The sequence below is a fragment of the Chlamydotis macqueenii genome, chromosome 9, assembly GCF_036417535.1.
Source record: "Chlamydotis macqueenii isolate bChlMac1 chromosome 9, bChlMac1.mat, whole genome shotgun sequence".
NCBI classification, from domain to species: domain Eukaryota; kingdom Metazoa; phylum Chordata; class Aves; order Otidiformes; family Otididae; genus Chlamydotis; species Chlamydotis macqueenii.
Window position 1 is genome coordinate 11,295,426 of NC_141564.1, and position 15,228 is coordinate 11,310,653.

Consider the following 15,228-nt stretch of genomic DNA (forward strand, 5'->3'; position numbering starts at 1 on the left):
ACCTGGCCGGCCTATAGGCGCGGGGAGCCCGGCGGAGGCGGGACGGGTCGCGCCGCAGCGGTGGCGCCGGGCGGGCAGGTGGCGCCCGCCGCCGGGGGCGGGCCTCGGGGCGGTCTCCGCAGGCCGCGGCCTGCCCCTGCGGCGGGGAGGACGGCCTCGGGGCGTGGGGGGGCGCTCCCCCGCGGGTGGGCGAGGGTGGGGGTTTCGCGGCAGCGGCGCTGCCTTCTCGGCGTGGCCAGGCCCTGAGCACCGCGGTCCCACATCCAGAGCAAACACACCGAAGCAAAGCCCCGTAGTGAGCCTGTGCACTTTCTATATAAATTTACCAAGTGCACGTAAAAGGCTTCTAACTTAACACCAAAGGTTAAAGGGTCTGTAAAAGACAGAATTCGGTGAGCGCCACTGGAATATTGCCTCACGGTGCTAGGACTGACTCTAAATGAACGCACTGCCTCAATCCAGGTCCCTGCAGCGGTACCACGGGGCAAACTGCCAGGGAGGAGCGGGTGTTGGGTAAACAGCTGGGTCCAGTCGCTCCTGGGATGTGTCACAGAAAGCAGTGAGCATCACTGAACAACTTAATGTCATTATACACAGTTGTCCTCTGCAGCAATTCTCTTGTGCCATAACTTTCCTCCACTGAGGGAACCACGTTTAAAATTACTGTCGGAACAGGGCTGGTGACAGCAATGTGCCTGTACCACCCTTAGATGAGGTGGCGGTTTTTAAACAGGATCAAACTACTATCAGTAGAACTTAGTTTTAACTCCCATTTAAGTAGAAGAATTAGTCAATTAGTTTTAATGCCTTATTTAATTAGAGCAGGAAAGGCAAAACCAAAAAATACATATAAAAATGTTTTCCCCTTGCGCATCTGTCTGGCCCCTCTTACAAGAAGTTGCACTATGAACAACAAAAGGATATTATGTAGGATAAGTCTGTTGTTACTGGATCTTTAAAAACAGGAAGACTAATGATAGCAAAAGCTGCATAAGGAGAGGCTGCCTGCCTCAGCGGGGCAGTGGCAGAGGTCACTGGGACAAAGGTTCAGATCATAGGGAACTGAAGGCATGTGAAAGAGAAAGCCAAGGAACGGCCGCTTTACCTCTCCTCCCTAACGAACAACTCATTAAAAAGTCATAATCTCTGACTTTTGTATTCTCTTTGACTATAACTTGACAAGTTAAAATCTCTTGACTTACAGCTAACAGATGTCAGAGAAAGGTATCAAGTACTTCATATCTGATTAAGGCTAATTTTCTTCAAACTAATTTAATTAGTCCATTAGTTTTGGTGAATAATAATTACTTAGATCTCCTGAAAAAAGCTCTCTAAATAAGATTCAGCATGTGTAACTGGTATAAAAGGCTAAAACCTCTCCAAACATTAAAAAACTAAGCAGCCTTAAGTAAAACTGGGAGACTACATCTATGCATCCTTCATGTTTTTACAGTATCAATACAACTGGGGCCCCTCTCACTGAAAGATGAAGCAAAACTTCAAAAAGACAATGAAGGTGCAGGTTACTGTTTTCTTTTACAAACTCTTAATGTAACAAATACTTACCCCTCTGAGTCACTGCATTGCATAGAAATAGCCATAAGCCGATTTCTTCATGCATGTCTTAATCCCTGTGTAATATGTTAATAAGAACTTAGATGCATCTTGAAAAGGAACACATCTATACATTGGAAAAGGATAATGTGAACCAACTTGCATAGCTGCAGTTCATACGTAATCTCAGTTATATAGCATGTATTAGAATTGCCCAATGTATAAGAGGCTTATGAAATGCAAATTTTACATTATTGTTCTGTTTGCAACGTGATATAAAGAATGCAATAAAGGAGGCAACGGGTTTTCAGATGTGCAGGGCTTGTCCATACATAACTTCTTGGACATTAGCTTATGCTATTTTGTCATACATAATATCATTCCCACACAGGCATTATCAAAAGCCTGCCACCCTCAGAGAAAAATCTTATTGCCAACACGGGTAAAAGCCCCAAGTTAATCTTAGCACAGACAAGAAACATTCAATTTGAAGACGTACGGACAGCCTCCTCTTACAGCGTTGCACTGCAACCCTGGTAACAAGCCTGCGTAACCTCTGCTACCACCCTGTCTTCCTGTTGGAGCGAGAGCATGCAGGTGCCATTTTCACTGTTCAGAAGGCAGAGAATTCACACACCTGGAGTCACATACCGATCACCACAGCAGCTATGTCCCGTACTTCTGTGTCCTCTCTGCTGAAATCCACAGTTTCTCTGGTCTCTGGAAAGCGCGACTGGTCTTACCTTTTACTGGAATATCAAACCAAATGAAGGAGTGGAGGCACTCCAGGAACCTGACCAATGCTGTAGCAAAGGAAAGAGTTATAAAGTAAAACCGACCAAACGGCAGAACATCAGGGACAAGAGGATCCTCCAGTGCTGGCAGTGATAGCAAAACCCCCACCATGACCAATTTACATTGAGTATTTGTAAGCAACGTCATCACGCTCAGCATGTTTCAGTTACCAACAAGTACACTTCAGAGGATGCCAAACAAGAGGGGTTTGCCCCAGTTATCCAGGTTAAAACAGGCCTTGAGAGACAAGAGTGCTACAGATCCAGCAGAATTAAGTACTAGAACGGAAACTTGATCTTGACATTTTCTAGGACCAGATTATTAATTAAAATTCCCAATTATTAATTAAAACTGTATTTGGAATACGGAACTTTTTTTTTTTTAATTTAAAATAAAGGTATTCTCAGGTGCATTTTTGTTGTGCAACTGATACATAGGAGCCTCTTCGCCCACCCCAGGCTTCCTGTATGAAGTTGGCCGCTGGCAGGATTCCAGCTACTGGAATCTAGGAGAGCAATACCCAAAACTTGTAATGCATTTTTTTTTTAACTTCCCTTGCCTAGCTGTATTTTGCCAAGGTATTTTACCCTTCTACTGCCTCATCAAACTCTTATTTACCATTTTACCCACTTCCTTAGTGCTACCCTTTTAACAAGTTTTAACATTATGAAAACATTGACCTCACAGTCCTTTAAGTCAGTCTGCACTTAAATAAGAAAGAGCCCACTAATTTCTGTTGCTCTGTTGGCTGGTGCACAGAACACCACATAACATCATTCATTAAGCCTTGTCTGGAAAGTTAACAGACAGCCCAAAATGAAAGTGATGACCTTTTGGCAAATTTTGCTGCAGTAATTCACCATATGACATTCTCAGCAGTTCCTCCTGTAGTGCTGCCAGAATTTACCACTCTCCTTCAAGTCAACAGACAGAACCACATACAATGACATCAGTTAATCTAGCAAGTTGGCTTCATGAGTGATTTGAGTTTTAGGCAGTGATGGGATGTTTCTTAAGCAGTTTCACTCTTGCTAAATCAGCCTACCCTCACACTGCAAACTCTTGTACCAACACAGCTGTTCTGGTGGCTCCACGGTGAACTATCAGGCTGAAAAATAACAGGGGAAAGAGTTTCAATCAGATTAATTCCTTGATATGGTTCGTAATGTGGTGATACATAGAGTTTGGCATGATCCAGTGGAAACAAGTAATAAGAGACTGGTTAAGCCAGCATTTTCACCAGAGAATTGCACATCAAACCTGTGCCCACATAATAAGGTTCTGCATTGTGCTTGAGGCACAAGCAGTCCTTCCTTTCTGCCAGCTCTGTGACAGAAGTAACTTCTGACAGAGAATGAGGTGGACTTTAAGACAATCAAGTTTTAAACCAAGAATTTATCTACCAAAGCAAGTGAAGTGAAAATTGGTATACTTATTCTGTTAATGTTTCATTATTTGCCCATGCTTTTAACCCATCTTAAGTAATGTCTACGTTTGGAGATGTGCAATGTGTATATACGAGATAATGTCCATTATCCTCCAGATGTATCTTAAGGAATTACGATGTGGACTAAAAATGACAGAACTATGAACAGCTTTGAGAAAATAGAGATTGAGTCCCATATCTGTATATATGTGTGTGTATATACAGGTGATGAATGGTCATTTGTATCTTGAAAAAACAGGGCTGAACAGCTCTTTAAAGAACATTGATTTTGAAGTCTGGAAATTCAGGGGAAAAAATATCTAAAGATAAAGAGAGGAAAACGGCCATCAATGAAGCTTAAGTAGAGGACAAGAAAACAGATATATTAGAGGATAAAGGAATGAAAAAGCACTTAAGAACTATTGTTTCAATAAGACCTAGCCACTTAAAAAAAAAAAGGAATTAAAAAGAATGCAAGAGTAAGGAAAAGGAAAAAATTTAAACATAGAAAAATCTAGAAGAATGAATAATCTCAATACAGGCTCAGTAAACTCAGAGGTTCCAGCAGCCTACGCTGCTCTCTGTTTACCCTGCTGAGTTAAGTTTCAATGACTGACAAAGCATTTCCGCTGTTTCAAGTAAATATGCACTGGAAGAAACATCAAGACCTCATAGTAAACATCACATTCCATCCCAAATTAGTGCTAAACCTAAAACACGCACAGGTTACTCCGAAATAGATCACCTACTCGCACAGGAATCACAGTTCTTGCTTCACTCTGTACCCTCAACATGCTAAAAATAGCTGACTTTCAATTTTACTGCTATGGTTACTTGCACAGAAATCACATTTTGGCTTTTGATTGCCAGCCTTTGTCTTTCTTGCAATTACACAAAATACAGGACTAAGGGTGGTGATCAACTTTCGTAAAGCAATGCTGATGCAGTAACACTTGCTGACCAAGTTTTACCAGAAAAAAATCCAGTAAGTTTTAACAAAAAATGCTTTCTCTGTCCTTTCAAATAAAACGAATCAGGTTTACTGTTTGCACTTGATGGCACTGCAACTCCTTCTGTTCTCTTTGTATTGTCTTTCAAAGCAGAAATGAAAAAGAAAACTTGTAAATTACAGGAAAATAAGAGTAAACACTCCCTCAAGAATTGGCAGCAATAAGGAACTATTGTTGGAACCACAGATTCTTTTGTTAATAAACAACAGCTACTTACCTCACGATGTCCCATCGTTCAAAATACATATCAGTTACAGTCTCAATATTCATGGGTCCTCATGCACCTGTCTTTTGGCCAAGAGTGTGTATTCAGACTGCCCTTATGCCCTTGGTGTCACTGTGTCCCCTTTCCAGAGACAGAAAGAGAAGAACAAAACTGTCTCTCAGTAGTAAGGAAGGCTGATTATGGAATACATATGGAGATCACATCTCAATTAAAATTAAAAAAAAAAAAAAAAAAATTAAGAATTCTTTCCTGTAAGTAACCATTCCTTCTTTGAGATCCCTTTTTCTCAGGGGTCATCTATATAGTAGTTCAAATGACCTTAACTAAATTGAACAAAAGTCACTTAATTTTTGAATGGAAGCGTCCATGCAAGATTTATTATGCACAAACTGATAAATTTTAAAGTTATCCCTTTACTTAATTTGTTTTAATCTTCTTTAGTGCTATATATTGAGATGAAGAAAGTAACAAGGCAGAACTTGCCATGCAGTATAACTGCAGTACTTAAAAGTCCAGTAACCAATAATTTGAAGACAGCTTAAGAAATGCAAGATTGTATCTTGGTATCTTCATGTTGAGTCATATGACCTGAATGTATATACCAACCAGACTGTTGTTCTATACAGAATATTGTCACACAAAGTTGCAGCAGCTGGTCATGTTAGAGTGTATTCCATTATTTATGCTGGTTGCTTTCAACAAGCTAATTTACACAATAATCTGAGAAGGAAAATAACATCTCTCTACGTGAAAGGCTGCAGTTGGCAAAAGACAGATCCTTACAAAGTTCATAACTCACAAACAAAGATACGAAGTTTTAACTGGCATGGCTACAGTGTTCATTATGCTTTGAAAGGGAACAAGTAGAGTTTGAACATAATCTTAGAGATAACTAGTCAAAGAGAACAAAACTTGGCACATGGTATATATATACACAATACAAAGGAGAAGATTATTATCACCCTCTCTAAAATAAGGGTAAAATCTAGTAACATTCATTTGGCAACTTTGAATTTAAAAACCCTGGGATTACTTGGGATCAGGAAATCTAATTACGAAATATAACTTTGCCATTTGTCTCTTAAATAAATTCAAACACATTACACTGGTTTTAGTGCAGTCTGTCATGATGCTTCATTCAGAAGCCTTGTTACAAATGAGGTAACTATTCTTACTCTACTCTAGCAAGACTCTCAGCACAATGTTTTGCTCCAGATACAGAAAAAGGGTCAAATATTTCCAGGTACCCATGGCTCCCTCCTATCTTTCTGCCATCACCTTGTGAAGAACCACTAGATTGAACCTGCTGGAAAGCAATCTTACTGCCTTTTCTATAACTTTTTTAGTTTTGTTTTTTTTTTTTTTTCTTTTTTTTTTTTTTGGTAATCTAATGTGTGACAGAGGCCAAAGAAATTTTGGAAGATCAGTATTTACTTAAATGCTTTTAATTGCAAAGTGACCAACAGCGTTTTTAACAAACTTGGTATCTTTCACTGAGTAGTAGTTGAACAGCTCAGAAGTGGGTACATGCTGCTTCTGAAAAATCACAGAAATTGGGCTTAATGAGATTTAATTTATATCTTAAAATTTTGTTTCGGAGCATACAGAAGTTCCCATATAGTATCTGGAAATAAAACAGTGAAAATAAGTAATGTTTCTTGTTTCGATATTTAATCCAAGCAGACACAGACACAATTTATAAAATTATTCTATTGCATTAAAGTTTTATATAGCGTTTAATTTTTATGGATGTTTTTCCTTCAGTGTATCATATATTCATATTTTAAAATATTTTTGCACAGTCCTTTGTGCAACTACATGCTAAAAATCGGCAAATGCACATTTAACACTAAACAGCACAAAAATACATTCTGTATCCATTCATAGGCAAATTTAAAACATTTCACTTGGCAGATAAACAATGAAAAGTTATTTTAAAAAAATCAGAAACTACAAAAATGCGCACATAAAAGTCTTCCCTTTTGGATTTTTAGTAAAATACTGCTCTGTATAAGATCTAATGAAAAACTCCAGTGCTTACAAAATACTTTATATCTATGAGAAAAACAAACGCTTAAATTTATATCTGTGTGAATTAAACATAATCACCTTGTTAAAATATAAAACTGAAATCATAGGGGACGTGGCATATGTCAGTGCAGATGGACATGTGAAACTGTAATGAACTGGGCACCAGGCAGTCCGTATCACAGAATATATAAACTAAAACCCAGGAACTAATACAATATGCAGCAGCTACAGTACAAAGTGTTTAACCAGCTATATATAATAAATATAGCAATTCTACTTGAAGAGGGAGAGGAAGTCTTAATTTGAAGTAAACAATTAATCATAAAAATTGCTGTGTTTACTGGTGTTGAGTATAGTGTCCTTCAAAACTTTGTTTCTAAAAAATCTGCATAAATTGGCTATCCAGATATGTCAGAATTCTGTGATGGAACAATCTAATGTCGTCTCATCTCCATCACAGGACTTTCTAAACAGCTCTCTTCTCTGAAGATCAGATAATTCATATAGGATATGGGGGACTAACATCTGTGTCTCATAACTAAATTTCACATAAACACTTCTAAAATACTGGCATGTCAGCATCGTGTCAGTCTCGTATTGCTAATGACAATAAAACACCAAAACGTACAACTTTCCCTTCACGGAATACGGCTTCAAATCCTCATGAGACTAGATGGCTATAAAGAGAACCACAAAATAAACAAATTTTAAGATGGTATATAAACTGTTCTACCAGGTTTGTGATACTAAGTAAAATGAATTAGAATTTCTTAACCTTGCTTTTAGCTCTGTAATCCTTTTTATAGAGCTTCCTGCTATTCCACAAATACTGCTGAGGCAACAACTGTTTCAGAGAAATTAATATTAAAAAAAAATAAATCCTATAACATAGTAACAATGCGAAACTTGGTACTACACCAAGAAACAGAGGCAAAGAACAAGGCAGGGGAACTGAAAGAAAGTCTACAGATTTGCAGATCCAACATGAAACCTGTTTGGAGGCACAAAATTAATCACTGAAGCATGCTTTATTTCTAAGTGTCCTGGGCCTTAGAGGAAAAATATTTTTTTCTGGAACTAATTAGAATAAAGAAGAAAGATCAAATTTAATCAACATCAGTAAGCAGCACCAACTGAGGCTTCAAATTTTCTCTTAAGACTGAAGATTTCTTAATGTCAATAAGAACAGTACATGTGGGTTAAAATACAAGGACCTTTGAGCCTTCTTTTTTTCCTATATGAACTAAGAATGATGAATTTACTTCTCTTACAACATAGCTCCCTCCAAAAATACAAGTCAGCTTTTTTTTTTCCCCTTAATATTCTTATGGAACCAATAGTAACAGTTTCTGATAATTTAATTTTGCTACACAGAACATCTATCACAAGACTAAAAAAAAAAAAATATTAAATGCCACTAGCAACAGAAAACAACCTACCATAGAGAAGGTTTCAGGGAGAAATTGACTCTAAACAAACATAAATGACAGCCATACTACACAAATGGACATCTTTAAACTCTGGCCATTTTTATAATTTAGAAAAAAATCAGGATATCACTAGCATTTTAGGAGGCTATGCAGATCCGTAGTAGATATCTATGTTATTTTATCATAAGAAAACAATGAAATTGATAATGCTGCTAGATTAAAAAAAAAATAAATGTACTTTACCAAAGAGGTGTCTACTTTGCAAATACATTTTTTTTTTCTTCAATACATCCTATAAATTAATCTCCTGGACCAGATTCTGGATCAGCAACTACTTTTTGCCACTCTAATGCCAGAGGTACAATAATACCTGCATTTTGAAAGCTGTAAAGTTGTTGCCCTCTGGTATAAAACCTAGCAGTTCAGAGTTAAAGCAAATTTGGCAGTTCCACTGTAGTTAGGTTTTAGTCACACTGATTCAACTCAGAAGGACCTGGAGAGCCAATATAAAAACGGCATTTAAATAATTTTTTCCTTTCTGTCTTATTACAGTATTTAAAAATAAGCTAGAATACAAAATGTCATACTAAGCAATGTTAGATGCCCAACTTATTACTGCTCCATATCCCTCCCCAAAAGCATGGCAATTCTGAATTAAGGTTGCCACTGTTATTGCTGCTTACCCAGTATAGTCTGTAAGCTACTGTTTAGAAAACTAGGCACAATAGATGGCATGGTAACCTTAACTCAGCATTTCCTGGCTTTTGCTAATTTAAGTAAAAATAATTAGGTTTTAACATAATTTTTATAGTTTTCATAACAATCTGAAAATCATAGAAAATAAAGTGTATTTCATTCTATATTATACTTGAAGTGGCTGGTCTTTTTAATAGAGCTTTCTGATTTTTTTAAATGATAGAACATAACAGTGGGGGAAGAGTTAAAAATAAAATACACCTAGCTACCATATTTATTCTGAAGATTTTGGTGCGCCAAAATTGACAGCCAGCTTTCTTGGCTTTCGCTTGCTGGAAGTGTTTGGTGTTGATTTGTTATGAGGAACGCTTGGAGTAGCCACATTGTCTTGAAATGAAACAGTGGATTGAGCAGCTTGAGGAGATTTTAAAGGAGCTGAAGAACTATCTTGCTGAATGTGGTCAGAAGACACTGGCTGTTCATTCTTTAGTGGTGCAGCTTGAGGGGAACTCTGAAACTCCTTGAGCTCAAAATTTTTCTTGCTAGCAGCCCTTTTTTTAGTTACCTTTAAATTAAATAAATATTATTTAACAGAATGCATTCTCAAAAAACTGCAAATATTCCACTTTTAGAAAACATGCATAGAATTTTTTACAACAATTTTCTAATACTGAATAGTGTTTCATAGTAGGGGTGTTGTTGCATTCATCACATAGACATATTTTTTTACAATAACAGAATTAAGACAAACCTGCCAATCTTACCTGCAGAGGTATAAACTGGTTGTGAGAACCAACTGGAATAGTTCCTGCAAGAGACACATTTCCTGGATAGGAACCAGGATAATAATGTTTAGGCACTGGAGCTCCCCAAGACACTGGACCAAACATGTGAGATGATGGAGGCATTATGTTAGCTGTGAAAATAAGTAACTTTTAGCTCTCTTTCCTCAAAAAGAGGATACCAGTTTCCCAAGACCCCAAAGTACCCCAACTACATTTGTCTGCATCTTGTTTCTCTTTCCAATAAAGCCTCACGTTCTTCATATTTACTTGAAAATAGATAAGTATTTATTTATTATCAAAAAATCCCAAACAAACAGTTCTGCTTTTACAGAACTACACCTAGATGACAGCACAGTTAAGAGCACTAAGTCACTGCATCTGCATTTCAGAGCGCATATAACTTAGGATCTTTGCATCCTTAGCTGAGTGAACTGTATTAGTGTAAGGCTGCAAGTTTAGGCCATTGTTTTGAAACAAGTCAACAAAACAGAAACCTTGGGGAAAAGCAATGTAGCAACTGTATGTGTTACTAGGATGCTACAATGGTGCTGACTCATTAATTACTAGCTGTGAATGTGAGCTTTAGTAGAGCACAAAAAGGATGGGAACCAGAAATGCCACCAGGATTTTTATCAGTTTTTAGGGGGTTACTTCTCATGCTAATGTTTGGTAGTGTACAACAGGATTGTGATGCAGCACCTCAGTGAAAGTTGGTTATAAACAAATAACAATAGTAATGCATAGATAACCATTAACTATAGAGGGGGGGAAAAAATCCAGGTAGAAAATCAAGGAAGAGATTTCTTACGAATTCTGGACTGGGACTATCAGCTTTGAGCTAATTACTATTGTTTTGAAGAGAGGAAAAAAAAAACCCAAACCAACCCAACTAAGAAAAGAAGTAACTGGGAAAGATGTGATTCTTTGTATGAATTAACCTGCATATTGATGAGAAGAGTTTCATGAACAGTTTTCAAAACAGTTCAGACATACAACTACATATACGAAGACCAAAAATGGGGCTTTCTAGAAAGCATTCATTTTCATATAATGAACTATTATAGGATATCATGGCAATATTTGAAATCTGTACTAGTCAAATACTTACCAGGGGGTTGTGCAAATACTGGAGGAATAGATCCAGGCGGTACAGGAACTCCCAGTGGCTGATAATTTGGAAACACTGGTGGAGGCGGCGGTGGAGGCAAAGGGAAGTTCACTCCTATAGAACTCTTTGAAGAAAGAAACGGATGATTACAAAGAGATGCAACGCAATAGAGACAAAGATTTTAAAAGATTCGTTGCATCCTCACCAAACGCTGTAAAGCAAAAAGCGCAGCTTTCTCCTTTGCTTCAGCTTCAGAATGACACTGTGGTCCATGTATCAACAAACCATTTGATAATTTGATGTGACAAACTGTCATGGTCTAGAGAAACAAGATAAGATCTTTGATGGAATTTGTATTGCTGACAAACAGTGAGACAGAAACAGAGGATTTGTTTATTTGTTTTGGAAAAAGGCAACAAAGGCAGAGAAGGTTTATTTTTAGATGGATTTCAGTGCTCAGCCCAAATGTTTAGTATAGGACAGTTGAAACAAAGTTGAGAACTTCAACTTTTGCAGAAAAAGCTTTTTACCTGTGGTGTTTTTAGGAAAGAGAAATCTGGTTGCGACATTCCAACAAGAGAACAAATACGAGAAAGTTCAGAAACCGTAGACAGTGCAGGCTGTGGACAAGTGAAAGGGTGACCTCCAGTTTCCATTGCTGGTGTGTTCTGAGGGCCTCCAGTGCTATGAGGCTTGTTCATATAAGCAGCTGACAAAACAAAACAAAAACAAACAAAAAACTGTATCACAAACATTTCCTGTATTGGAAGGAGAGCAACTTTGTCATTAGCAGGAAAAAAAAATATTTGATTTTTTTTTTTCTCTGGTATTTTCATATCTGATTAACAAAAACCAGGAGACTATATAAAGATATTTTTAGATCTGAATTAAAAAGTAGAACTGAAAAAGATGGACATTTTATTACTATATTTTGAAAATCAGTACTATACTGTTAGCTATGTTTTAGAATGTCACTACAAGGTGAAGCTCTGAACTACGAGCTGATGTCTAAACATACCCATTTTTTTTGTTTGTCTATACTGCAAGGCAGCTCCATGGCAATCCTGTCTAGTAGGGGGAGCAGGAACATCATTAACTTGCGATTTCACTTCATTCCTTGTTTCTGGGTCAGAGCCATCTATCTTCAAAATCTCTTTCAGCATCTGTGTTCCTTTCTTTAAAAATAAAATAAGCCATTCAGAGACATGATGGCATTCAGATAACACTACTTTCTTACTTAACTCAAAATATCATAATTGGTAACGAAATCTGAATTTTTGTTTTCCTATCAGTTATATTTTATCAAAGCACAAATAATAGCATCGTAGCATAAACAAATGTGTTAATTTTCTTTGAGAATAGCTAATTAAAAGCTCATCAATATGTTTAAAAAGGTAGTATCAGGTTTCATGGAGTTTCTTTAAAAAGAAGCATCGATGTTAAGATAGCAGATGCTAAATTGCAATGTAATGATTCCTGCAGTATACAGACCATAGCAAATGATTGTGGTGACAGATGTTCTTCATTTGTAGCTCTTGCTTCCTTAGAATAAGTTTTCACTTCATTTTCTTTGGAAATTTTCAAAGAAGCTAGAAGGCCTTCAAGTTCATTGTCCCTCTTGAAACAAATTAAAAAAAAAAAAGGTACATCAACTTAGTACATTACAAGCAGATGCAAGAGGAAGTGCATATTAGTTTGAGATTCATTTTATAATCATTCAGGTTTTTTTTCCCTTAGCTTGAGCAGATCACAGTCATGTCTGCTCAGCGTGTAAACAGATATCCAGAGACGACATCAAATTTTGCATACTAAAAATATGCCAGTATTGACCAATAGAAAATTGATTTAAAGAATGATCAAGGTTATGCAGGGGTTTTTTTTGTATCATAAACATGAATTTGCACACAAGTGATCAGGAATAATTGGAACAAAATGGACTGGAAACTGAAGTTACTCGAAGAGCACAAGAAAATGAACTGTCTAGATCCTACCTTTCCACCTGTGCAGGGACCATCAACTGCAGCTTTCTGAGTTATAGGCATGTTGGGACTTTCATTCCTTTTCAAAAGTTTGACATTGTACTTATTCATACCTGCAAAATTCTGAAATAAACTGCAGCATTTATTATTGAATACCAATACTCTATTACTTATTATAACACAATCATATTGGAAATGCATCTTCAAATAGCTTTCACAAGCTAATATTCTTAGAGGATTTCAGCTTACTGAAAACCTAGCATTTCTGTTTTTGCATTAGCGCATAGCTTTTAGAGTCTGAGAGGAATAGGAAAATTATTTGGTATCATCATACATCTTAGGCACTTTCTTTCATTTTCTGTCTATAAAATCTGTAGAGAAAAAAAATCTCCAAAATAAAATTTACCTAGCAAAAGAATCAAGTAAGATGCTAGTTAAAGAGAAATCTGTAAAATGATGAATCAGATCAGAGTAAAATGAAAATAAAAGAATACATTTACTCAGTACAGAAGAAATTACCTGTTTGTTTGATATTTTATTATGTGGCTGACTTTCACCTCTTGTAACTTTGGAATCTTCTTTAACTACAAAAGAATGCATTCTTTTGAAATGCTCTTTTAAAAAAACATAATAATAATCAAGACTCAAAACAATTAGTAACTCCATACAAGTACACAGAGTTGCATTCATTTGAATGGTTGCATGTTTAATTCATACTATATAGGTCATTTTCTTGTAGGATAAAATAAAATCAAGTATATGGTGATAGACTTACATGATTCTATATTCAATAATATACCTAATTTTATAGTCTACAAATATGATCACAAGCAATTTTTCAAAACCATGTTGTGGGGATTTTTTGTTTTGGTTTCTTACCAGATGAGTGGAAAGTCAATATAATGCAGAACAGCTTGATTAAAAGGTTCCGTATTAAGTGTGAATAACCCAATATGCACACCAGGGACGTTATTTGACAATAACACACACAACATAGTGTTTATAGGCATTTCAAAGAAGAACATATGAAGCAAGTAGTTCTCCTAAACAAAGTTTCTAACTATAGTACTTACATTTTTTATATGGCTCCTGCTTTCTTTGCTGACCTTTAAAGCTGCTGTCATTGAATCCTGGCTTATAGAACTGATTGCCAGTTCCCAGCTTGATTTCTTGAGGTAGAACTGCACCCTAGGATTTCAAACATCAAGTCTTAACCAGAAAACTATGTGTTTGTCATTTACTTAGTAGTCCCATATGATTACCTCTTTCCAGAGCTATGCATACTCTGTGTAACAATACTTTCATCCAAAGGATTTATTTGTAACATTAACTAGGAAGTTTTCTGATGTAATGAACTGACAACATACACAATTAAGTACCTTCGTATTTTGAACCCAGGGATCTGTTTAAAGTTTATATACTAACCTTCTCATGCATGTTTTGCTGAATGTGCTGAGACTTCCCAGAACTCTGCAATGATTGCCATATGCTGCAAAATTCATCATCTTGCTTACTCTGTGCCTGACAAAATAAGAAACAACACCCCCAACAAACTGAGCAGCTATAAACTCAACTTTTGAACAGCTAATCGTATACAAAGACATTCTGGAAAACTGTAAGGTCCAAGTTTAACAGTGCTCAGACGACAGAAATTTTCATATTGACACTAGTGGAACTTGCAGGTATTTAATTTATGAAATAGACTATTGTGGTGGGTTGTATTTATATGACAACTTTTCCTAAGAATCACTATTAAACTGAAATGAGCTTAGTTTGAGATTGTTTTTGTTCTGTTATTAACAGAAATTATGAACATAGAAAAGATCACCCAATATAATTAAACTCAGATACTAATTCAACATGGTTTCAAAAGCATGCTCTCATACTGGTAGTATTCTAAATTTTATTATTAATGCCTTTATTTTGTAAGGCCTTATCAACCAGGCTCAACTGCATCACAATATTACAGGTATGCTGCCACAGAACCGAAGCCCAGCGACGTAAAAAACACTTCTGAAAATACTCATTCAAGAATTGAGACAAGTTCTAGTCCAGTCTGTATCCAGACTAAAAACATCTGATGTACTAAATCAAAACTGTTAATCATGAGAAAAGGACATCCACTCTAAATAGGGGGCCAAAATAAATAGAGATGTTTGGGTCCAACACTAAAAGACTCAGAACACTC

General features: G+C 36.6%; 1 protein-coding gene across 6 annotated transcripts in view; it reads right to left on the reverse strand.

The window, feature by feature from the left end:
• Window positions 1–228: 228 nt before the first annotated feature.
• Window positions 229–15,228, reverse strand: part of XRN1 (5'-3' exoribonuclease 1) — a 42,244-nt gene continuing 27,244 nt past the window's right edge. For 3 of the 6 annotated variants that reach the window (XM_086755025.1, XM_086755023.1, XM_086755027.1), the window contains exons 33-43: window positions 14,466–14,561; window positions 14,114–14,228; window positions 13,560–13,624; window positions 13,053–13,163; window positions 12,553–12,678; window positions 12,080–12,236; window positions 11,592–11,770; window positions 11,267–11,380; window positions 11,062–11,185; window positions 9,933–10,084; window positions 6,661–9,733 (exon numbers count right to left, since the gene is read on the reverse strand). In XM_086755025.1, the coding sequence (XP_086611151.1) occupies window positions 9,443–9,733; window positions 9,933–10,084; window positions 11,062–11,185; window positions 11,267–11,380; window positions 11,592–11,770; window positions 12,080–12,236; window positions 12,553–12,678; window positions 13,053–13,163; window positions 13,560–13,624; window positions 14,114–14,228; window positions 14,466–14,561 (1,530 nt within the window). In that variant the 3' untranslated portion in view covers window positions 6,661–9,442. Of the gene's footprint in view, window positions 2,358–5,002; window positions 5,162–5,248; window positions 6,636–6,660; window positions 9,734–9,932; window positions 10,085–11,061; window positions 11,186–11,266; window positions 11,381–11,591; window positions 11,771–12,079; window positions 12,237–12,552; window positions 12,679–13,052; window positions 13,164–13,559; window positions 13,625–14,113; window positions 14,229–14,465; window positions 14,562–15,228 lie in introns of those variants that run through there. The other 3 variants (XR_015259404.1, XM_086755024.1, XM_086755026.1) reach the window with 3 other exon arrangements.